The sequence below is a fragment of the Rosa rugosa genome, chromosome 2, assembly GCF_958449725.1.
Source record: "Rosa rugosa chromosome 2, drRosRugo1.1, whole genome shotgun sequence".
NCBI classification, from domain to species: domain Eukaryota; kingdom Viridiplantae; phylum Streptophyta; class Magnoliopsida; order Rosales; family Rosaceae; genus Rosa; species Rosa rugosa.
In genome coordinates this window covers 41,032,830-41,057,250 of record NC_084821.1, presented here as the reverse complement: position 1 = coordinate 41,057,250, position 24,421 = coordinate 41,032,830, and the positions used below count along the sequence as shown (strand labels likewise).

At 37.3% G+C, this 24,421-nt stretch overlaps 3 protein-coding genes across 6 annotated transcripts; 1 reads left to right on the top strand and 2 right to left on the bottom strand.

The window, feature by feature from the left end:
* LOC133732586 (uncharacterized) lies at window positions 1-1,034 on the bottom strand. The gene is made up of 4 exons (XM_062160168.1): window positions 673-1,034; window positions 526-575; window positions 307-388; window positions 1-208 (listed from the first exon to the last, which is right to left on the bottom strand). Exons 1-4 carry the CDS (start codon window positions 947-949, stop codon window positions 162-164), a joined length of 456 nt encoding a protein of 151 aa, XP_062016152.1. The 5' UTR covers window positions 950-1,034; the 3' UTR covers window positions 1-161.
* A 5,567-nt stretch (window positions 1,035-6,601) lies between these two features.
* LOC133733845 (transcription termination factor MTERF9, chloroplastic) lies at window positions 6,602-9,838 on the top strand. Its single transcript, XM_062161491.1, has 5 exons — window positions 6,602-7,016; window positions 7,373-7,561; window positions 7,637-8,329; window positions 8,572-9,268; window positions 9,472-9,838. Exons 1-4 carry the CDS (start codon window positions 6,741-6,743, stop codon window positions 8,884-8,886), a joined length of 1,473 nt encoding a protein of 490 aa, XP_062017475.1. The 5' UTR covers window positions 6,602-6,740; the 3' UTR covers window positions 8,887-9,268; window positions 9,472-9,838.
* A 1,344-nt stretch (window positions 9,839-11,182) lies between these two features.
* LOC133733844 (zinc finger CCCH domain-containing protein 18-like) lies at window positions 11,183-15,546 on the bottom strand. Of its 4 annotated transcripts, none has more exons than XM_062161487.1 (8): window positions 15,334-15,546; window positions 13,529-14,447; window positions 13,274-13,441; window positions 12,987-13,166; window positions 12,383-12,459; window positions 11,975-12,145; window positions 11,763-11,889; window positions 11,183-11,673 (listed from the first exon to the last, which is right to left on the bottom strand). In XM_062161487.1, exons 2-8 carry the CDS (start codon window positions 14,434-14,436, stop codon window positions 11,625-11,627), a joined length of 1,680 nt encoding a protein of 559 aa, XP_062017471.1. In that variant the 5' UTR covers window positions 14,437-14,447; window positions 15,334-15,546; the 3' UTR covers window positions 11,183-11,624. The 4 variants fall into 4 exon arrangements, with proteins under 4 accessions (XP_062017471.1, XP_062017474.1, XP_062017472.1 ...); XM_062161490.1 differs by having other exon boundaries at window positions 11,763-11,880; window positions 15,334-15,538; XM_062161488.1 differs by lacking the exon at window positions 15,334-15,546 and adding an exon at window positions 14,602-15,317.
* Between the last annotated feature and the right edge of the window lie 8,875 nt (window positions 15,547-24,421).

Genomic DNA, 24,421 nt, shown 5'->3' with positions numbered 1-24,421 from the left:
TCTTCAAATGTTTGGCTATATTAGGGTGATAGGGTCAACAATTCATTAAACATGTTGGGGAGAGCATGCTCGCCTGGATATATATCACACAAAGATCGAACCTATCCTTCTCAATAAAAATTGTAACAAGGCTGAAAACTATACACCTCCAACTTAATTAATTAGCCAGTAAAGAATCTTTTCCATGTTTGCCAAGGGAGAAATCCACCTGCAACAGAAAATTAATTAAAGCCCTTGCCTCTTGAAAATTTACAACTTAATTATTGGCAATGTATAAAAGAAAATTTTAAGAAGCATCGATCATACCGCATCCAGGACATTTCATATAGTTTTCTTTAGTCAAAACAAGTCCTGACCCTCCACACACCTCACATCTCTGTTGTGCTATCTGCCATATATATATTTCCATATATAATTATTGAAACTACAATCAATTATGTGCTAATTATATATGTGTGTGTGTCGAAATTACAATCAGCTATATGTTCTTAATTATAATTTATATGAACATCGAAAGGTACTTACAATTCTTTTGCTGAATTCAATCCCTGCCACCACAAAAGGTGTAACTCCAGCTGCATGCAAAAACACACACGTACTACTAGCTTATGATCAAAATCTATAACAAATTATATCTAAAATTGGAGTGAAAATTAGTGAATTAATTAATACCTATAGCTCCGACGACAATTTGCCAGGTGAGGACGACCGGTCCCGGATCCGTTATAGCGCCGGAAACATCTTCGATAGCTGCAGTCTTCCAAGCTTTTCTGCCGTGGAGGGTTGGAGTAGTAGTGTTTATAGCAAAAGCGAGGTTGTGGCATTTTGTTCTGGTAATAGAGCATGAATCATATGGTTTTGTGATGTTAATGCTTGGAAATATAGCTGTGCTGGAGTTGGACTTGGTTGGGGTTCTGATGAGTGTGAAGGAGGAGATTGAGGCTTCCATTTCGATATTGGTACCAGATTAATGGCGCCACCACTGGTCGTTTAACTTGAGACTTCAGAGAGGGAGTAGATGGTTTGATTTGTTCACCACCATTTTAAATTGCGCCACGTCTCCCAACTTATCATCACTCATTACATTATTGGTCATCAACGATTCTACATGCTACATAATTCAGTGTCGTTTTCAATTAGGCTACTTTTACCATCTTTGTCTACTTTTTTTAAATTAGGCCTTACCAATAAGATAATTCTATTCCGACCTCTAAATGTTCTAATTATTGACTGCACACACCCTTATTTCTTATTACAAAAGTTTCAAACTGTACTGAAACCTAATAACTAAAGCGCCAAAAAGCACATAAGCTTTGTAACCAAAAAAGAAGAAGCACATAAGCTCGCTTCCATATTGTCGGCTGTGACATCGCTCTCCTCTTTTTCTTTAAGCTCAACTTTTGACTTACATATTTCTCTATTTAATGAATTAGTACATAATATTTGGTCGTTGCTTTAGGTTCATTGACTTCATTCTAACTAATCTAGCTAGATAACTGATATGCTTTACACTGAATGAGTACTATAAACTATCTTAGAATAAGCACATGTAAACACAGACTGTAATTTGCATTTTAGGAATGCAACAGTAATCGCAGTGTATATTAAGATTGCGGAAGCATGTCGATCCTAATATCTACATAATGTATTAATAGATTATAGATCCACTGCCTAACTCCTTCCATTGTTCTTCTCCTAGATTCACCCTTGATCTCAGATTGTTAATGAGACAATTTTATTAAGGTGTGGTGCTATAGCAGGGATCAATGAAGGCATTATAATCCCTTTATATCAGAAAAGCAGTTAAGGCAGTTCCTTCCATCAAGGAACTGTCTTATAACTTCCTTATCTTTGTCAGATTGATTACTCTAAATAACCATACCTATTGAATTCAAATTCAAAATAGATTGCATTAACAAAATTATTTTCGATTAAAGTTTTATTTAACACTCAGACGTTACAAACTAAGGCTGGCCCTGGTACGGTAACAGACTTTTTTAGGCTCAGCCGACTACCGTACCGAATGAGGCGGTAATTCAAAAATTAGAACCACTACCGTCCCGCCAAAATCGGTAACCGTACATTTCGGTTACCAAGTTTCCGGTCGGTTATGGCTCGGTTACAGCCCAACCGAAGTGAATAAATGGGCCAAACAAATATTGAAAATTTTCAGCCCAGTTACTCAAATTTTCAGCCCTTTTTTCCTGATCAGTTATTCAATGGATACCAATTACTCAACTCAGCACCAACAATATATCTTCATCAAGTCTATTTCTCACCTTCTTATAGAGATGTGAGTTGTAGACTTGATGTTTCTCTATTTTAGCCTTTTTCCAGTTCCACATTACAAGAAATCAAGAATACAAGTTTAGAAATCATGTGCAATTCTGATTTCAAAGTCTAAACCTACTTAAATTACATAACTTCATAATAGGAAGTACAAATAAACAAAAATCTGCTTCTGATTCACTGATTTGATGACTTCAATCACTTAACAAAAAAACAAGCAGCTACATCTTTAGGCTTCAACACCAATAGTTTGCAGCATCCAAATCTTCATACAGCAATTGTTGTAGAAGAGTTTGCACCTCCCAAATGCAGCGCAACCGTTTCTTCAAAGTAAAAAACAGAAAACCAATATAAACAGCCAAGTGTAAGTTGATGCAAATATAAAAAAAAATGCAAGTAAGCTAATACAAGTTCATATTATACCTTTCTGCAGTTCTTCTAGATCCTTATACAAGGACAGCTCATTCGTTGTTGGTTCGGAATAGAAATTAGGCTGTTCAGCTCTCAACCAATCACTAGTGCAGACTAGTGCCTCAACCATTTGAGGAGTGAGTGAACTCCTCAAGGGATCAACTACCCTTTTTCCCAAGCTAAATGCATTCTCACTTGCCACAGTAGAGCAAGGAATTGCAAAAATGTCTTTTGCAAGCTTCGAAAGAGTAGGATAGGCAACTACGTTGACCCTCCACCATTGTGAAACATCAAAGCCTTTTACTAAAGGATTGACATATCTATCTGCAAGGTACTTGTCAACCTCGTTGGATATCATTTCATGTTCATTTTCAAGTCTTTCTTGCATGAGATCAGCAAGTATCTCAGCTTGTCCATCTTCTAAATCATCAAGCTCAAGCCCCTCCATTGCTGCAACACCATCTGATTGGTTTGATTGGCTTAAACCTGCCTCACAGCATCTATACTCATCATACATTCTCAAAAGAATGTTCTTCAAGTCCCTAGTAATAATTTCAATCTTGGCAGGTCTGACTCCCACCCTTGCAAATGCTTTTTTTTTTATATTGAAGTTTCCAACGAGGGTCTAGGACATTTGCAATCACCATGATTCGATTCATGGTTTCAAAGCTGCCCCAATATTTGTCGAATTTGGCTTTCATCCCCACTGCCACCCTCTGCAAAATCTCATCAGATGGATCACTTGCCTTCTTATCAATCTCTGTTTGAAGGCCGATCATCTCTTTGAACTGCAAGTTTGCAGTCACAGATTTCCAAGCACTCAATTTGAGTGTTGCCTAGTAAAACTTTTTGAGAAAATGCACAAATGCTTGAGCATTTCTCCAATCTTCCTCTACAGGGGGGCATGTCCTCTTCCTACCTTTGGTATCTTTCTCCTCAAAGTAATGCTGAAACTGAGCATCTTCATCAGCCATCCTACCAAACACTTTCTCATATTTTAATGCTGCATCAAGCATTAAATAAGTGCTATTCCACCTAGTGATCACATCTAGGGGACATTAGCATTTTTATTCAGGTGCTCAAGGACAGAAAACTCCCTAAACTTGTCTAATCAGCTTGAACTTAACCTAATAAACTTGACACAATGCCAAATTGCATCAATCCCATTCTCTAATTCTTTGATTCCATCCTTGACTATCAAATTGATGATGTGACATGCACATCGAAGGTGCAAAAAGTCCCCATCGAAGCTCAAAGTGTTCATGTTCCTCAGCCTTCTTTTCATGTATACAACGGCTAGGTCATTTGCACTAGCATTGTCCACTGTGATAGTGAACACCCTATTGATATCCCATTCCCTCAAACATTGCTCCAGAACCCTCCCTATATCTTCCCCTTTGAGACTGGTAATTGAACAAAAGTTTATAATCCTTTTGTGCAAATTCCAGTCGCTGTCCATGAAATGGGCAGTGACCACCATGTAGTTAATGTTCTGAATTGATGTCCAAGTGTCAGTGATTACACTAACTCTCTTTGCATGCTGAGCAAAGATGGACATCATCTTTCCCTTCTCAGATTGGTACAATTCCCACACTCCCTTGGCCACTAACTTCCTACTTGGTTGAATCCACTGTGGCTGAGCTTCATACAAAAACTCTTTAAACCCAAAACCCTCTACATGCCTAAAGGGAAGTTCATCCCTTATGATCATCTTGTACAGCTTCTCATCTATCCTACTTTGATTAAATTTGTGATATTGTGGAGCCCCGGTTACATTATCCCTACATAATATAGTCTGCCCTTTCTCGATAGGTTTCTCAAATAAAGGGTTAACCTTGCAATTTCTTCCATGTGACCAGCAAGAACTGGTTCCATTGTTTGAACTAGAGGCAGGAACTATTGCTTTACAGTAATTACATTGTGCATTATCGAGGTCAGGCTTGCCATCAGGGAGCAAAGGCCTTGTGAAACAGTCCCACACTCGACTCTGTTTCCTACCCTTTGTGGTCTTATCTTGCCACCTTCTTTTCCCCAACCCCGCAGTAGCTTCCACCGATTAAGGATCTGGATTTGGTGTTTCAGTTGGGGTTGGAATAGGAACTGAGTTAGGGGTAATGTTTTCTACTGGTGGTATAGTGTTTTGGTTGTTATTTGGGGGAACACCTATTGATTGACAACTTGCAGTAACCATGTTAGAAGTTATGGAAGGGGATGAACAATAATGACTTCCTGACCTACTTGTAGAAGCCATGGTCTACAATGAAAACAAAAAATTTGTTCAGTTTTGATGAGTTTTATGTAAGGGACATTTATTTTGTTTTCTATGATGATAAATACATCTTTTTAAATTAAAACCAATAGATGCATTTCATACTTTCTGACATTTTGCAATCATGTTCAGTTCATACTTTTAGTAAATCACAATACTCATTCGCAATCATGTTCAGTTCATACTTAATTGCATTATTTTCAGAGGGTCACAATACATGAATACATATTCACACATACTCTCACAAAGCAGTCAATACTCAATGTTCAATTCATACACACTTTTTCACAGAAAGTCACAGTAATAAGAGTTGCTTGAATGCAAAGTAAAATTTTAGCACCCATCACATACTTCTTATACACAAAGTCATAATCAGATACTTATACACAAAGTCAAAATCAGATAGTGCATGTATGAAATAATCAAAACCCATTCGAAGCACACACAAGTTTAGTTACCTAATCAAAGACCTCGATTACCTCTCTGCCTCTACATAAACTGATAAACTCTCAACTAAAATCCATGGTCAATACGTTGAAGCTTCAAAGGACTTTCCTACCAAAACACATATTAACATATATATTAGATAACCACGATCAATTGCAAACAATCAATTAAAAAAATCAACAACAGATTACATTTTTTTCATACAAATTAGACTAAAAGGAGTAACAAGAGTACAAGACTAAAAGGAGATAGATTTTACCGAACTTTTTGTGCTCTGAACCACCACTTCAACACTGTATAAGCCTCTGAGCAACCACTTCAAAGTTCAAACAAGCAGCTGATCTAGGGTTGGGTCGAAGGATTTGGGGATTTCAAAAATCAAATGATATTGGGTTGAAACTTATGTTGGTGAGGTTCTCATCTTGCGTAGATCACTAGATCGTGTTTTTGGGATTCGATTTGCCAAAGTTTTGATACAATTGGGGCTGGATTCAAGAAATTGTGGCTGGGTTCTTAAAGGAAGAGAGGGTCGAGAGAGATAGGCTGCGGGCACAAATGACCTAATTAGACTGACCCCCTTAAGTTATCCCGTGGTCTCCACTAAGATCCAACGGTTGTCATTCATAGATGCTAGAAATCAACGGCTTAAAACATACCTAGTATTAAAAATAAATAAAAAATAATAAAAGTATATATATACAGCTGGTTCGGTACTACCGTATATTTATAATTCGACGTACGTTATCGAGCCGACTACGTATATACGGTAAGGCAGAACCGAACCGGACCTTCAGCTACCATTTTTGTCGGCGCCGACAGCGGCGGTTCGGCCGGTTTCGGCAGCTCTGGCATTTTCAGCAGCCCTATTACAAACTGAACTCTAATACTCCTCACAATGTCAGCTCAGCTTAAGTGAAAAGTCATACAGCAACTGCAACACATCTCCGAGACTCCAATGCTTGTGCTAGTCAAGGGACCGAAAACGGGATATGGTAGTCTTGGTTTACGTCGGTCGAGTTGTGACTTTGAGTGTAAAATGGGAAATTTTTGGTGAAAGAAAAAAAAACTAGGGTCCATTGTGCAATTTCTCACAAATGTCCCTTTGTTTTACCATATTGGGTAAAGCGACGCGTCGTCCCTTATCCGCTGCCCATTACTGACCAGCCATTACGAATTAACCACTGCAGTTAGCAGAAACCAAAATTAGCTGACAGCGAGAACAGGAAGAAGATAAAGATAATGCCATTAGATACTATTCTCTTCACTGCTACTCCTCCTAGTAGGGTTTTAGGGGATATTCTTCTTCTTCTTCCCTTGTCTAAAAATGGTACCTTTCTCTCTCTGCCCCTCTCACCCCTCCTCTTCTCTCAAACTCTACCTCTCCCAGTTCACCCCCACCCCTCTCTCAGACCTCTCCGGCCGTAAACGACGAGCCACTTCCTGCCGTTTCGTAGTGCTCTCCACCCACTCCAACCCCAAAATTCTCAAGTCCAACCGCAGGTCCCGCTATGGCCAGCCTCTCTCCCCCTACGACGACCAGGAAGACGACGTCGAGGCTTACCATTTTGCTGACGTGTCCGACGATGATTGGCTGCTCAATGTGAGCTCTTCTCTACTATCTATATCTATCTATCTGTTGGTTCTGTAGTGTTTGTTGTTGCATTGTTAGTTATGGCCTTCCTTTGTGTTTTGTGGGCTTTCCTTAAAAGTCTGTTCTTTTGAGGTTCTACTGTTCTAGCACATTATAAATTGTTTGCCTTTTGTTTCCTGATATGCTTAGAAGTGTGAGATTAATGATTCGGAGTTCGGAAACTTTCCCGTTTCATGTTTTATGTCATTAAAGATTGCAAATTTGGTTGTGGAGTTGTTGTCATTTGTTTATGTAATGTATGGAATATTAGCTCGTTCTGTTTGTGTGAACTTCAACTGTTTTTCCTTGGGGATTGCTTCTCTCAGGATGACTTTGCGGAGGTTTCAGTATTCGATGTTAATGGGAAGAAGTCGAAACCACACAAGGGGTTTGCCAATGGCCATTTGAATGGCGAAAATGCAAAGAGTGTTGCTGAGAAGAATTTCATAGGAAACTATGATCATGGTTCGAAGAAAGCAAGGCAAGCTTCCTTGGATGTGGCTCGCAACGGAAAGGTATGACGAGTTGTCACATTCTTTAAACTATACTAATTTTGCGTGAAGGACCTCATTAGTTTTCTTTGATTGCAGCGCGCTACAAGGAAGAATATGGAGGATAGATTCCCTCGGCTATCAGAGGAAATTGATATGGATGTGAAGTGGTTACCCCTTATTGATTATCTAAGCACATTTGGGTTTAAGGAATCACATTTTATTCAAATGTATGAGAGGCATATGCCTTCTCTTCAAATAAATGTGTGCTCTGCTCAGGAAAGGTTGGAATATTTGTTGAGTGTTGGTGTCAAGCAGAGAGATATAAGAAGAATGGTTTTGAGGCAACCACAAATTCTAGAATATACAGTTGAGAACAATTTGAAGTCCCATGTCGCTTTCCTGATGAACTTGGGTATTCCAAGTTCCAGAATTGGGCAGATTATTGCTGCTACTCCTTCTCTCTTTTCTTATAGTGTTGAGAATTCGTTGAAACCGACTGTAAGGTACTTGGTTGAAGAGGTAGGGATTAAGGAAAAAGATGTAGGCAAAGTGGTGCAGTTAAGCCCTCAAATTCTGGTCCAGCGAATTGATATATCCTGGAATTCTCGATGTAGTTTTCTTTCAAATGAGATAGGAGCACCCAGAGAAAGTATTGTGAAGATGGTTAAAAAGCATCCTCAGTTCCTTCATTATAGTATTGATGATGGACTACTGCCTAGGATTAATTTCCTTAGGAGCATTGGGATGTGTAATTCTGACATCTTGAAACTTTTAACTAGTCTCACACAGGTATGTTACTTTCTTGTATGATCACATTTCTTATATTTGTTTGTATCAGGAAGCATTTTTTCTTCCAGATATATGTATTTGAGCGTAGGATTTTCTACTCTATTTTTACTGAAAAGTGAAATCTTAATCACGTCCTGAAGGAAGGAGAAGCAGTTTTCTTAATTCTTCCCACTTAACAAGTTCATTTTCAGAATATTTACCAAAGTTGCATTCTTGTTGACGTTGAACTTGTATCCTTGTAGGTACTATCTCTGTCACTAGAGGAGAATCTGAAACCCAAGTACATGTACTTGGTCAATGAACTTAATAATGAAGTGCATTCTTTGACCAAATATCCTATGTACTTAAGCTTGTCTTTAGACCAGAGAATTCGCCCTCGACATAGATTCTTGGTCTCTTTGAAGAAAGCACCCAAGGGACCATTTCCGCTGAGTTCATTTGTTCCAACAGATGAATCCTTTTGTCAGCAGTGGGGAACAAGCGTGGATAAATATCTGGCTTTCAGGCAGAGATTACTGCTCAAGGAGTTTGCTGAAAAATATGAAAGAAAGGGATAACTTCTCTGAAGTTAGTCCTAGTTTCCCGATTGCAAGTGTTTGAACTAGAGAAGTCTCCTATAGCAGCTTCACCAACTTTGTTGTAGGAACCCATTAATAGGGTTTTGATGAAGTTCAAAGTCTCTGGTTATCATAGTGACATGCAGTAAGCAAGTTGCCTGGTGGTTCACAGTTTTGATGGTGCGGTTTGCTTGTTTGTCATAGTGTATAAGTGGTTTTATCATGCAACTCCAGTGCCATTATTTGTACAGGAGCTGCTCCAGTTTTGAGTATACGCGGTTACATTTTCGGATTGAGGCAACTAATGGACACTGTTTTTGAAGTTCTAACTGCTTCTGACTGTAAAGACAAAAGAAGGTCACTGCCTTCTATCTACTATCAGGTGATTTGTTTTTCATTGAAGGAAATCGATTTACCATTAGACTGTTTTCCTTTTTGATTGTCCCTTTGCAGTATTCCTTCATGCTAGTGGACAGTTAGAACATTATGCGTGTGCTGTTTTGTGCCATTGAATGACCTTCAGATCATTGTTTCTTTCATTGTCTTCTACAATTTTAAACTTTCTAATGACGAATCCAATTGCAGGTTGTATTGTATTTGCTAACTATTATGCGGACAAAGTAGAAGCTTTACTAACTGCGATTGTCTTAAAACTCAAGGGTGCATTCTTCTATTAAGCACTTGGATTTCTCGTATGATTTTTTGGTAAGATGAGCTTTTGTTACTTATTCAGCATGAAAGATACCCAAGAGAGCCATACTACCTTGTAAAATTTAATCTGTTTATTTCTCTATAGTACACACTTCCAAAGTTTCTGTTTATGTTACCATATTATTTATGTACTTTTTATTACTTGGCTGCTGTAGTCTCTCCCCCAACTATACGGCGTAGGTTGTTCTGCTAGAAACATTTGATAAAGAACAACTAGGAGTGGAGCCCTATATTGAGTTCATATCTTGCATTTAGCCAATCATTTTCATTATGCATGTCATCATCGGAATTGTTCACTGAATCTGTGGTTTATCATAAGAATATTAATTGTTAATAAAAACGTGTTCCAATTGGATGACTAAATAGTCTAAATTTCCATGATGATGATGATCTGTATAGATGGACTTGATCAAAAAACGATCCTACCAGTGTCTGGGAAATAAACGGCAAGAGACATTTGGTGTGGATAAGGAAGGGGACTTTGGTTCATCCTTATGTAAATATATAATGAGATATATATGGTATTCATCTATCTGTATTTGGGCGTAGACATCATACAGCATGGAGATGCCACTTGAGCTCCAGTAACAATAACTTGTTAAAAGGAAATTTGCTGGCATTTGATCCAGTCTGTGGCTATAAACTTGAACGTTATCCATTCATCACTGTTTGTCAATGCTCGATTGAGATCTTTATCAAATATCCCTATTAGTTGGTGGGTGATGTCCATTTCAGAAATTAATAGTAAGGAAAGAGACGATGAATGAGACAATACTGCAGGTTCGGTTTAAGATCATGCATAGCTATCAAGGTCGGTTTGTCCTTGCAATGGGTTCTGGCGTTCTGCCTTCTGCTTTTTGTTGCTTAGCTACTTACTATTCATATATAGTCTTAAAGAGATTTACGTTTACCATGGGAGGTATAAAAATAGTTGAATTTATTACATTTTCCAGAGAGCATTTGATGTGTTAATAACAGCTTCAAAGAAGATTTAGGTACAGATAATTGCAACCAGATCGACCGACCCTCTACCTGCGACCCTCGCCCCTTCTCCTGAAGGAGAACCTCAGCTAAAAAACCAAGGACTATAAAGTTTCAAGATATCAGTTCTGGTGGTTATCTTAAAACTTGGTAGGTTAAATGGACAAACCGACCGTTTAACTGTGGTGGATATCTGTGACAGAGGAAAAACCTCTTCTCTTGGTTTTTAGGTACAATACAAAGAGTACAGGGAAGATAAATCTATGCTCATAATGCATGTGCTTTCTGGTATGAATTGATGCTTCCAACGCCTGTGTTGAAAGCATAAAACATTTTTTTTTTTACTTTCTCCAACAGAAACGAACTACCTAAGATGCACAAATGGTCAAAATCTCGGTTCTTTTGGCGGCAAAACACAAATAGGAGCATATAAGCAAAGATAAAAGCAAGAATCAATCAGATATGAGGCTTTGTTCGTCTATCTTGATCCTCCAAATTTGCTAGATTCAATGACTGAGTTCCCTCTAACCTAAGAACTATCATGTGATAAGATAAATAAAAATTATAGTAAACTAATAAAAATGAAAAATAAACTGAAACCCACTTTGATCAAACTAGTATATGTAATAATTAAAACTTATAGTTGAAGTTCGTTCACAGTTTGCTCATGGGGACAGAGCTATGAATATGAACAGTATATTATTAAGCTCCCTGAAACACCTGCATATACTCTACACGTTTCTTCCACTAAAAGACTAAATATAACGACCTAGATGTCTTTGCCTTCTGTGATCAACATTAATTTTTACCTGTACTTATAAGTATCGAATTACGTCGTTCAACCCAATAGTGATAGGGAGGAATGTCATCTAGCGTTTCTTCATGCAGACGATATGTACTTGCAGGAAACTTTTGACAACGCCGATGAAGCCAAGAAAAGGAAGAGAGCTGTTATGTGTAGAACCAAACATATCATTGCCTTTTGAACTGGTACCTAACTCTAATCTTCTTTGTGTCACTGATCCTATATGACAGCGGAAATGCCACTAGCTAATCGAAGTTGCAAATGGGCTATCTGGGAGATTAAGTCCTTGACTGCATCAAAATTTAAAGATGTTGTTGTCAGAAAAAAGGAAATGATGAGAAGATTTAACGACCTTCAGCAAAACAAAACAACTTAATACCTCTCTTGCTCGGTGTAGTTGGTGCCTATATGTTTGGGTTTATCATCACTTGTGGACCCATTGTTTATGACATCTAACAGATAATCAAAACATTCTGCAGGCGGGACGTTGAAATTATCTGCATGAACTACGGGAAATAAGAAATATTATAGGTGAAGGAAAAAAATTACTCTTTCCAACCAAAGTTAATAAAATGATAGAAACTACAGAACCTTCTGAGACTTTTCGCCCATCCATTAAGTAACCAGAATAGGGCTGATTTGCAACTGGCTTTTGCATAAAATGCAGCTCAGCCAGCCTACTCCTCTCAAGTTCAAGTGCAAATTCTTGCTCTTCCAGCAGCTTCTTTCGCAGGAATCTAGAATTATGACACCATCTTGACACTACAAGAATTATGATGTATTAGCCCGCATGACACCTCTTAAGACAATTGACACACAACACAGATCAAAATTTATAGAAAAGAAAAGGCAATTAACTGACCAACATATCACTTTTAAAGCAATTTATAGGAAAAAGGGGATTCATGTCTCAAGAGTAAACTCAGTACTACATTATTTTAACTCAGAGGAAATAAGAGCTTCTAGTCTACAATGAAAGCAATGTCAGGTTCTACTCACTCGAATGAAACTCGGGTTCCATATCTGAGTAGTGTGGAGAATAATGATCAGCTGGCTCCATTCTCTCTTGGTACTTTCTGAATAAACCAAAAGAAGTCATTTAACATGGATCAGACAGAAGAATAGATCCCTCAAGCAGAATTTAACTGTCGCATGGTTCTCAAAAACAACAAACCGAAGATCAAATACAACTCAAAAACAATAAAAAATATTTTTCAAAAATTCATGATCTGTTAAGAATGCTATTTCACATGTGCAGGATTAAGAAGCAAGCAAATAGAAGAAGTCAATTAATTATCAGAAACAAATAGCCTGAAAAACAATGTCTCATACCAAAGTTTCATAGGACGCACAAGGAACATGTCCATCAACATCTTTGTCAAATTTTATTTAGGAAGTTTAAATCCACTGTACTCTGGTTAGTTGCTTGGAAAATACATGTTTTTGGGTTAAAACTCCAGATATATCACTGTTGTTAGCACTAGAAGGTTAATGTCAGGCATAAACCACTAATTGCAGAACCATTAAGCAGCAATAATAATCAGACATCTCGATCTCAAGTTTATTCTCACTTTTGTTATACGCATAATATAGAAACCTTTACCTTTCAGCAAGCTTTGATTTTTCCCTGTAAGGTTTCACAAGAACACGAGCCCCACAAACAAAATGAGGATTTCCTTTTGACAAAATCATTGTCACAGTGTCTGCATTAACAAAGGTTACAAACCCAAACATCCTTTTCGGTTGGCAGGGGATCCTTACATCTTCAACAGGGCCAAAGGTGCTGCAAAGAAAACCAACATTATGAGAAAACTATTGAACCCTGAAAAATTATATGCAAAGAAGACTGAAATATACTTAATTTTAAATGAGCTCAAAATTTTGACTTACTTGAAGTAGTTGGAGACATCATCTTCACTAAAGGTGCTGTCAGCTGGAAATGTTAAATATATTTGCCGAGAACCACTAACAATTGGACCAGGATCGCCTCTCTCATTCCGATGGTCCATGTATTTTAATGAGTCTTCTGCCAAAATTATTGCGTGCTGCCCATGAGGCCTATTACACAGATGCAGAAGTTAAATACCCAATATATGAAAGACTATCCAGCTAAAAATCACAAAATATAGGCCAAAAGGATTGCACCTGTCAATCAGCCGTATACTGCTTCCAAGCCGAGCAAGAAGCTTTGTCAAACTATAACCAGCTTTCCCATGTCTCTGGCTTTCAGTGAGGTAGCCTTCTGCTTGAAGAGATTTTCCATATTTCTCATAATACATCATTGGCAGAGAAGCAATTGAAATAGGAGTCCCCCTTCTTGATCTAAGCAGCTCGACAATTTCCCACTCCAACTTCTCAAGAGACATGGGCGAGATAACATGATCATCAATAATGCCATCATTCCCATACATCTGAGAGAAGCTCTCAGGAATCACTTGTCCATGGTAATACCTACAGCTGCTTCCATGCTTACAAAAGCCCTTACTGAAGTAGTGACAAATCTTAACGGGAAACTCTAGACTTGAAAATCGTCTACCTTGTCTAGGACTTAAGCTTCCCCCGAGTGTAGCATCCCGATAATAGTACTCATCAGGGTATCCTGAAATCCCGGAATTGAGTGGTTCCATTTGATCCTCAAAACTCAAAAATCGAGCCTGGTTTTGCAGTTCCTCAGCAGAATCGGAGAATCCGAATGGCATGAAATCCATGTTCTGCTTAGAAACAAGTTGGGGATCCCAACAGGGGGTGGGGAGCCGAAAGGCTGCAGGAGGCCTAGAAGAAACAGGCGAAAATGGGGCGAAAGCAGCGGACGGTGGATTTATGGAAGGTGAGATTGGGGATGACACTGATTTGTTAGGCAACCGCTGAAGTTCAGCCTTAGCTTTCAGCACCACTTGGTGAAACAGATGGTCTGGAGCCAGGGCCAAGCGAGCCATTTCGTGTTCCCCATGACCTTGTAAAAGAAGATAACCTATAATCTTTGTAACATTTTCTGGGTCTACCTCCTGTATTCTACCAAAAACAAGTTTTGTAGAGTCCGAAAAATCCATCATCTATCTATTCCCTGCAAATGTACATACGTGTAGAAACAATAACTAGCAGAATATTACACCAAAGAAAAAAAAAACTATATACTCCAAAAGTACAAACTTCAAACATAAGAACTAATAATAAAAATCACAGGCAGAGACAAATATGTGCTAGATAGAGAGAAATACCCTTTGAATAGAAATTCAATATCCTCCGTATCTATGATTCATAGCACAAGAATAGGAAATCTTATATATAAAACCCTAGCCAGAGATTCAGTGAATCAGTAAATCTTTTCTTTCTGCTATTCTGTCAGAAGATATTGTTACTCGTTTTAAGCCATAAAAGGAAGTATAATCAATTACAAAGAATATAAAATTAAATTAGTCTCATCTCAACCATGGAAAAAAGCTGTAACCAAAGCCAGAAATGGACATTCCTTCAAATCTGGCTAAACCATCATTTAAAAAGGCTGTTCTTTCCAAATCTATCACAGACATAAAATAAAGACCATACACACAGAAGAAAAAAAATTATATCCAGAATCACACTTACTTTACAGAAAAGAAACCTCAGAAAACTGCTATTTTCATACACAAAACAGAACAAATGCAGAGTACTGGAACCATAAAAACATTTCCCATTTTGGGAAATCTGGAAAACCTCACTCTGCCTCAGCAAAAAAACATTCTTGATGATTAAATCGCATGGTTCACCTTCTAAACCTCCACAAAATTCTTAAAAACATGATTTTCTTTCCAACCTCAAAACCCCAGTTGAAAATATTCCGAAACAGACTAGAAGCTATAAACTGATAAACAAGAACACATCTTTATCTCTCTATCCAAACCAAAAAGCACATGCCATTGTTAAAGAAAACAAAAAAAGTTTTAGGTTTAAACCAAGAAAGGGAAACATACCCACTAAAATCATTCAGTTTCCAAGTCCAGCAGAAACTTTGTTCAAAGAAAAGAACTTCAAAGCCCCAACAAATGAAACACAATGAGTCTGTGTGTGTTGTTTTTTAACTTTTTCTTTTTTCTGGGTCCTCTGTTTACGAGTCCATGTCTAGTAGTAAGTACTCTCACACTAAAACTTTATCTGAAATTAAATAAATAATGTTAATCTCTGAAAACTGACAGAAAATGAAGCGCACTTCAAAATTCAAAAATAAAAAAGATAGGAACGAAAATTTAGGCAACAATTTTTCCATAAAATTTTGAATATATCTTCTTCATAACTGATTCAAAACCACGTGAATTACATAAATGCCCGCGTCCTTGTTTCAAATTTCGAAATTAAACAAAAAACAATAATAACAAAAAAAAAAAAAAAAAAAACGTATTATTATTCGGAAGTACCAATGTGCTAAATTTAGAACACTCCCAAGTACAACCAACACAACACATGGCGGTCAACTGACACGTGTCGGAAATCTGGAAGTGGAGTGGGCCACAGTGAGGGATGGCCGTCGGATCAAACCTTGCAGGGATCACAAGGGGTGTGGGACTTGAAATCTTAGGAGCATGATGACAAAGCCACTTGGTAATTTGGAGGGTCCCATTTTGACATTTCATTGTTGCAGCATGTGGGACCCGTGTCTGCGAGTGTACAATTATCTTGTTCTAGTGTATCAGTACACTATACAAGTTCTATGTGTAAATATCTTTGTCCTTCTCTTCTTCAATTTCGAATATGAAGAGTATTGTTTGGTGTATAGAAAAATCGCAACAAAAAAAAATATATATATATATATATATATATAAGTGTTTTTTTGGAAAGTTCTTCTGTACGAGTAGTTTTAGTGATTCAGTATCTGTTAGATGATCTCAGTTTTTTGTAGTTAAAAGTGTATTTGATGTTATCCGGCAGTCTATTTATACTAGTGCAAGTGTATGTCTGTGCTCTGAAATTTGAATGACAAAACTTCTTCCTAGTTTTCTCATTTAAAAGTATTTTTAGGCATTTAAGAATAGTCTTAAACTTGCCCCAAGTATTTTTTATTTTCAGCGTACTAACCTAGCCTCTAAATTGGTATCTGAGATTATAGAATAATTACTCTCTTTTCACACGTCGAAGTCAGTTAAAAATCTATTTAAGACTGAATATGAATTCACCTAATCATTATCAGATTTCCAGGCAATATATGCGGATGTTGAAAAGGCCAAAGCTGCCCTAGGAAGAGGGACAATCAATCTAAAAGCCAAGTATAAGTAAGTGGAAAACATGTCATGTTTTTTCCCCCTCCATAGTCCCATGCCATATCTGCATATCTGGCATCCCATAGGGCCATAGGAGCAATATTGCCACATGGATCAAGTCCTTTTTGACCAATTCATGTGGACTCTCCAAGACCCCAATTCATATGGATAATAGAAAACTTGAAGTTGATGTCATTAACGGCCCAGCCCAAGATTAGGGTCCATGATCAGTACTGTTCTGTACAATTCCAAGCTGCAGCCACGTGCTATTCAATTATGATATAATGATATATCCAACACATTTATGGTTCAAGAAGTACTAGTTCTTGCTTGATGAGCAAATTATGCAAAAGGTATTTCAAGCATTCACTACGTACTAATGTCAGTACAGAAAAGGCATGCAATACCAGTTGATTCAACTATAGAGGCTGTTTGGACTCAAAATGAACATTTTGGCCTGACAAGGCATGTGTTGGAGAAATTGAGTCAATGTCAGTGGCTCAAGCTATATATTGTCGACAAGCTCGAAATATATATTTAGAGGCTAAATAAAGCCTACTATGGAAGCATGGAAGCATGGAAGCATGAAAAGTTAACTTTAGCACATTTTCCTACTTCGGCTAGGAAAAACCGAGCTAGACAAGGAAGGAGGGGTGGCAGACTAACCAAATGAAATCGAAATGTGCTGAAACTTTCCAGATCCATTCTAGACAGCCCAAGGATCATTTCTTATGAAGAGTGCAAGAGCTTTTTTTGAGTGGAAGGCCTTCAAACAATCAGCCCAATTGTCTACAGAAACAAAACTGGAAAACTGGACCTGTAAGAGGTCCAGCAGCATTTCAGGCCCAACCACATGGAAGAAAGCTCTGAAATTTGGTCAGCATGATCTAGATTCATAGTGGAACATTTTTTATGAAGACATCATGGCCAGAATCTGAATTTCTGATGGAGATATACATGAAGGAATAAAGGAGCCGAAAGTGCTTCCTTATCTCCCAAATTCATCATTCCTATTAGTGCTCCACCTCCATCTCCACCTCCCTTATCTCCCAAATTCATCATTCCTATTAGTGCTCCACCTACACCTCCACCTCCCTTATCTCCAATTAGTGCTCCACTTTCATTTGTTTAATGCCAAAGTAGTTGGCATGGTAGCCTATAAATAGAGGTTACATTGAAACACAATTCACACATTCACATTCAACAACAACATCTCTAAGATGATCTAAGTTCTCTCTAGAGCAACTCCTCTCCTTCTCTTTCTCTTAGCGGTGATCACACTCCTAGTCCTAGTCTTCTCAGAAGCCGACTTTTAGTGCCACCAAACCCTCTGTCAACGTGCTTCGGTCCTAGTCTCCTCGGGAGCCGATTGTAGTACCACGACCAAACACCAACACACAAAGACACATTCACATTCAACAACAACATCTCTAAGATGATCTAAGTTCTCTCTAGAGCAAACCTCTCTAAGAGCAACTCCTCTCCCTCTCTTTCTCTTTCTCTTAGCGGTGATCACACTCCTAATCCTAGTCTTCTCAGAAGCCGACTTTCAGTGCCACCAAACCCTCTGTCAACGTACTTCGGTCCTAGTCTCCTCGGGAGCCGACGGTAGTGCCGCGACCACAACGGTTACAGAACCAGCCAAGCAAGGGTAACGCCCTAGCAACCCAGCCAAGCTAAAGTCACGCTTTAGCAAGTTCTCTCTACTTCCCGGTGGTTCTCGCTCTGCTCGATCTACAACATCGAGTATCGATTTGGTGACGCAAGAAGAAACTTCAGCAAAGTCCTCGCCACGAGGCAGAAAGAATCCCACGACGAGGTTGGTGCTCTCCTCGTCCACAATCGCTTGATAGAAGTCAGGTCAAGGGACACCCCCGACGACCGCACCCGAACGGTGCTGGCACGCCCGCGCAAGAAAAGAGACTGTTGACCAGCTGCAGCAAAATTGGAGCCAAACAGAGGCAAAACCACTGCAAGTGACCTAGTGGTTCTTGCCTAGTTGGGTGTGCTCCCCAACCTAGGTTCGAACCCCGAGGCACTGTGCTGCAATGCACAGTTTGAGCATTTCACATGTGCCGAAGGGGGTTTATCTTGGGCTTAGGAAGCCTTTGGTTCCCCTTGACAAAGTCAAAAAAAAAAAAAAAAACTATAGAGGCAATTTAAACCAAGTCACCAGTCGCTCACTGCTTGCAACCTTCAAGATCTGTCGAACTGTGCACCGCACCGAGATGCAAATATAATCAAATCCACGAATACACCATTGCTCCTTTTAAGGAAGCTGGCCGCCCTCGCAATTTCAAAACACATCCTAACTCGCTAGATCTTACCTAAAGATGCAAGCAAAGCAAGAATCTAATGCCACGCCACACCGCCTGGAGGTGAAGTAGCCAAGACCAAGCTGACCATAAGGTGGTTGATGGATGACATCCTAGATCGGCAAAGGAATCCAAAAGTTGTCGCCACTTGGTCACGAGATAAAAACCCTAAATCTCTCGGTTTTTTAATTTCATTTTTTTTCGAATCAATTAATAAATTAACTTTTAAGTTTAAATAGTATATTGACATTAGAATTGTCATGCATTGTTGCATTTACAAATTGAATGCAATTGTCAATTTCAATGAATGGTGGATTAGCAATTATCAATTTAGTAGGCAAATAAGCAATTTCCTTTAATACTCCGGTGCATCTACTCTTAAGAAGTGTATCAGTATGTTTTGTTCTTCATCTCTTATTTGGGTGATTCTCTTAAGTTAGGCAGTAGGCACACCAATACAGTTCCAGATCTGGAGAGCATGTCTGCACTTTCTGAATATAAATGTCCGGCCATAAATTTAAGTAAGGCTGGACATCAAGGATGTTTTCGATCATTTGACAAACTCTTTTTGACTAAGGAAATTCGGGTACATAGCGATCTTTGATAAGATAAAGCTGTTAGGATCGGCTCATTACAGCTGCACAAACTAGTAAGCAAGTTGCACATGTGATCTTAAGTTAATTCTTGATATTAATTAAAGGATTAAATTTAGTTTACCCCCCTAAGGTTTGGGGGTAATTTCATGTTAGTCCCTGTCCTTTCAATTTAATCAGTTTACCCCCCAAGCTTTCCAATTTCAATCAGCCGTGTCCAATTTCTACTATTCCGTCCAATTTGGACCGTTAAGTCTGACTTTTGAGGGCTAAAATGGTCATTTCAAGACAAAAAAAAAAAACTAAAAAAAAAAAATGAATTTTTTTTTTCATTTAAAATTTTTTTTTCCATCTTTTTTTTTTTTTTATATAAATTTTGTCTTCAACCTATACACCACAAGTTATAATAGGTTTATTCGTTTATAAAAACAAAAATATACTCTAGGTGGTTGAAAGTCTCTCGTTGATCTACGATATTTATGATATATCTCCGATAAAGAGAAGAATTTTAGGATATATCCCCAATAAAGTGAAGAATGTCTGTGTAAAATTATTTTTTACAGATATTTACAGATAAAGTGTAAAATCGTGAAGAAATATCTGTGTAAAATCATTTTTTACAAATATTTATAGATAAAGTGTAAAATCATTTTTTACAGATATTTCTTCACTTTATTGGGGATATCTCCTAAAATTCTTCACTTTATCAGAGATATATCACAAATATCGTAGATCAGCGAGCGGCTTTCAACCACCTAGAGTATCTTTTTATTCTTATAAACATATTATAACTTGTGGTGTATAGGTTGAAGACAAAATAAAAAAAATAAAAAATGAAAAAAATAAAAAAATGAAAAAACAGAAAAATTAAAAATTAAAAAATTAAAAAAAGAAAAAACAGAAGAAAAAAATATTAAAAAAATAAAAAAATTCTTTTTTTTTTGTTAGTTTTTTTTTTGTCTTGAAATGACCATTTTAGCCCTCAAAAGTCAGACTTAACGTCCAAATTGGATGGAATGGGCACGGTTGAGGAGAATTGACAAGCTTGGGGGGTAAACTGATTAAATTGAAAGGACAGAGACTAACATGAAATTACCCCCAAATCTCAGGGGGTAAACTGAATTTAATCCTTAATTAAATTTAAACGTGGGTGACCATGAACTTAAATCACAAAGAAGATTTTTGTGTATATATGCTAGCTGCTCAAATTTGAACATGTCGATGTTTGCTCTCTCAGGCCATGTTTGGTTGACTGGAAAGGAAAGGAATCACTTTCCTTTCCTTTGGGAAAGTGTTTCCGGAGGGGGGGAGGGGGGGGGAGGAACCAAATTCCTCCACTTTTTCCTTTGCTTTGGGAAAATGTTTCCCTTCCTTGGCTGTCCCCAAACGCAGGAAAAGAAAGTATTTCCTTTCCCAACACCCACTTTCCGGGAAACAAACATGACCTCAAAGCCCAAACCCAAAAGGAACAAAAAAATTGGGCATGTGGAAGATGTCATAAATCATGATCATGACTCAATGAGATTACCTCATCAGCTTGTAACCACTCCAAACATGTGATGGGATGGAGCTTTTTGGCAATTATTGACACGATGTGCATGCATGTACTACACTAGTTGACTTGATAATTTACACTAATTGACTTCTATTAAGTCATAACTAAGTTAGAGCAGCGCAGAAGAAGAGCCATGAGCAAAGAATTCTTGTCATAGCTAAGCTACCTACAGCTGGCCTGAAAATGCGGCAATATACCTTTGAAGTTTGAACCCTTAAAAAGTGGATCTCCAGCTTCATGAACATATACCACATGAGGATTACTTGCAATCTTAGATTAATCTCTCGCGGGTTCATACTATTATTCCGTATCTTATATATATGACTAAATAGATTCCATAAATTTCTACATCTTCATCATATATCAAATCAGTTACATTTTTCAGAATACACTTTTTTATTGGGTGGGCTACAATATGATGGTAAGAGATCAATATCTAATTTAAAGCAAACTCATCCATGTGTATATGAGCAATCTAACTATCGAAATTGTGTTGTCTGAATGAAAAAAAAAAAATTTCTTTTTTCCCCATCTATTGGAAATTGTTAATGTGTTTTTAGTCGTTTTCATAAGCAAACGTATATAAGACATCTGTTGATCATATCACTTGTGATGATTTTATGAAAAGAAATATTAGTTTTAGGGATAAATTGATTTCCTTTCACCGAGAGGGTCTAACGATGTATGATGTAATTTGTGAATGAATGTTGCAACAAAGAATTGTGATTGAGGTGCAGATGAGAAGCCGAAAACGTCGTGCCAAGGCCATGAAGATAGCTGCTGTCGTTGATGGTGTGTTTATATTAATATTCTCATTGTCATGTTTCATTTGCCGTACATTTTTTTTCCCTGTTTTGAGTCTTTCATATATGAAAATTAAAGGAAAGGAGTGAATTATATATTTGTTTTGATTACCATGATGGTGATTTAAGTACTGTTGCAGGTGTCAATTCAGTGGCTTTCAATGAGGAAAACAGAGATCAAATCGTGGTGATTGGACATGGAGTTGATCCAGTTGGCTTAGCCCTCTCTTTGAGGAAGAAGGTTGGCCATGCTACCTTGTTGAGTGTGGAAGAATTAGTGGAACAAGCGGAAGATGAATAAGAAATTAATAAGCAAACAAAAGGAAAATAGAAGTAATAACCATGCATGCAAACTACATGTGCATGATGCTCTTCATGCATGATCATGTTAGTGATCATCGATGAAAGTCTATGTTTGGTTCATGCAAAATGGATCATCGATGAAGGTCTGTGTTTGGTTCATGCAAAATAGAAGTTTCTTGTTTATCTGGTTTTTTATTTATGTAATTGATAGCTCCATTTCCTTTTCTACACAGATAGCTTCAATTTTCGTTTCATAATTGTGAAGATTTTAGTTTTATGTGATGGCATGCATGTTTATTTGCTTAAACTAGGTGATGATCTCGATAACCTATAGATAAAGTCATTTAGGGGGACTAGGGGAGAATGAATATGATGGAAAAAAATAATTTACATTGAGTTGTTTAACTACTAATAACAACGTAGAATATGAATGTTGAATTCCATCGAACAGTTAATTTATTAACTATTATGAATCAAAATCACAAACAAAGTACGTAATTGTTTCACCTTGAACATATTATAAAAATTACTCTTATAGATTCAAATTAGTCTCATCTTACGTATTTTATTTCTACAGTATTCTTATTGTTTTTGTGGACTCACTTCTATAAAAACTCATCATCTATTTGTAAACCTAGAAATCGATTCATCTTTATTAATTTCACACTCATTCAAAGTAACTAAGGATGACATGACATAGATTGTCTTCATATGGTCCAAAGCAAAAAAAGAATTGTTTCTTCGATTTAACTCCTTGCCGTATCTATTGTACATAATATATAGACGGTCACAATGAGGTAGGACTGTAGGATCCTCCCACATGCATGAGAGACACTTCATTGCGATAGGTTTGCCATGCACGAAAGACTGCGCCAAAAATTTATTGAAACAGAACACGTACATTTTGTCAAGTATTTTTCAATACAGATGTGTATGAGAATGGGGATTTTTTTTTTTCGCTGGGGTGGGAGAATTAAACACTAAAAGTATGCCAGTCCATTACATTGAATTGAGTACGTTTTCATGCACAATGAATTAACTATTAGCCATACGTGCTATAAATTAATTTCATTAGTCCTAGTATAGTAGCTTCAGATTTCATCTTTTGTAGAACCCTCTGACATTGAAATACCCTAGCTAACAATGTCGAGCATTTTGATGGAAGCTAGCTGCACAATAACCGTGTTGCATAAATAAATACCTTAGTTAAAATGGGTATAAAACTTCAGTATGCGTATAATTGAAAAAAACTTCAATACGGCGTATTGTAATTGTAGACTCAGTTTTCTTCGCGTATTATTGAGTTTGACTTTTTTAAACACATTTTATACAAGTATCCATTTTATACAGAGTAAACATACTTGGAAGTTGAAAAAAAAAAAAAAAAACTTCAGTATGACATATTGTAATTCAAGTGCCTGATTACATTATACTTGGGTGCCATACCTTTTTTTGTTCATGTTTTGTCACATGTCATAAATGATATACAATAAAAACAAGAGTCCATAGTAGATTATTAGTAATTTTCTTACAAAAATAGTGCTTTATATATCCGTATTTTTTAACCCGTATTTTCTACTCCTTACAGAATTATACATGTATAATTCAAACTTATAAATTTACCGTATCGCGTATTTTTGACCGAATATTTGGCCGTATCGTTAGATCAAGTAAACAGAATAATACACATACATTTTTTTTGCCGAATTATACGGGTCCCTTTTTTACTAACTATGGCAAATACTCGATTTTCTTTGATACGAATGAGCCTGGCTTGCACATGCATGTACAGTACTGTTAATTTTATTTTGGTTGAATTAGTGGCTTTTAATTAATTTATTAAACGTCTAATTGTATTGAGTGAGTAGCTAATCAAACATGCATGCATGTGCTTCAGAATTTTTATGTAATACTTTTTACGCGTACGTACACTAATGCAGCTAATCAGGTTGGCTTATTAGTTAGGAATGTGCTAATTGACTTATTAGTATATTAATTGACTTCTAGAAGTACGTCTTTGTTATTCAAATTAGCAAAGAGGATCGAGTAGGCAAAAACACTGCGATAGGTCCTGCAATGTATACGTTGAACCCACAAAATGTGGATCAGAAAGATAATCTAGTGTAGGTAATAGCTGCCATTGCAATGTTAATTAGCAAAGATAGTTTACATACATTTGCATTATAAAAGACGGACTTGGTTTTCTAGCTCTTCATTACATTCTTATAGAGTTAGCGG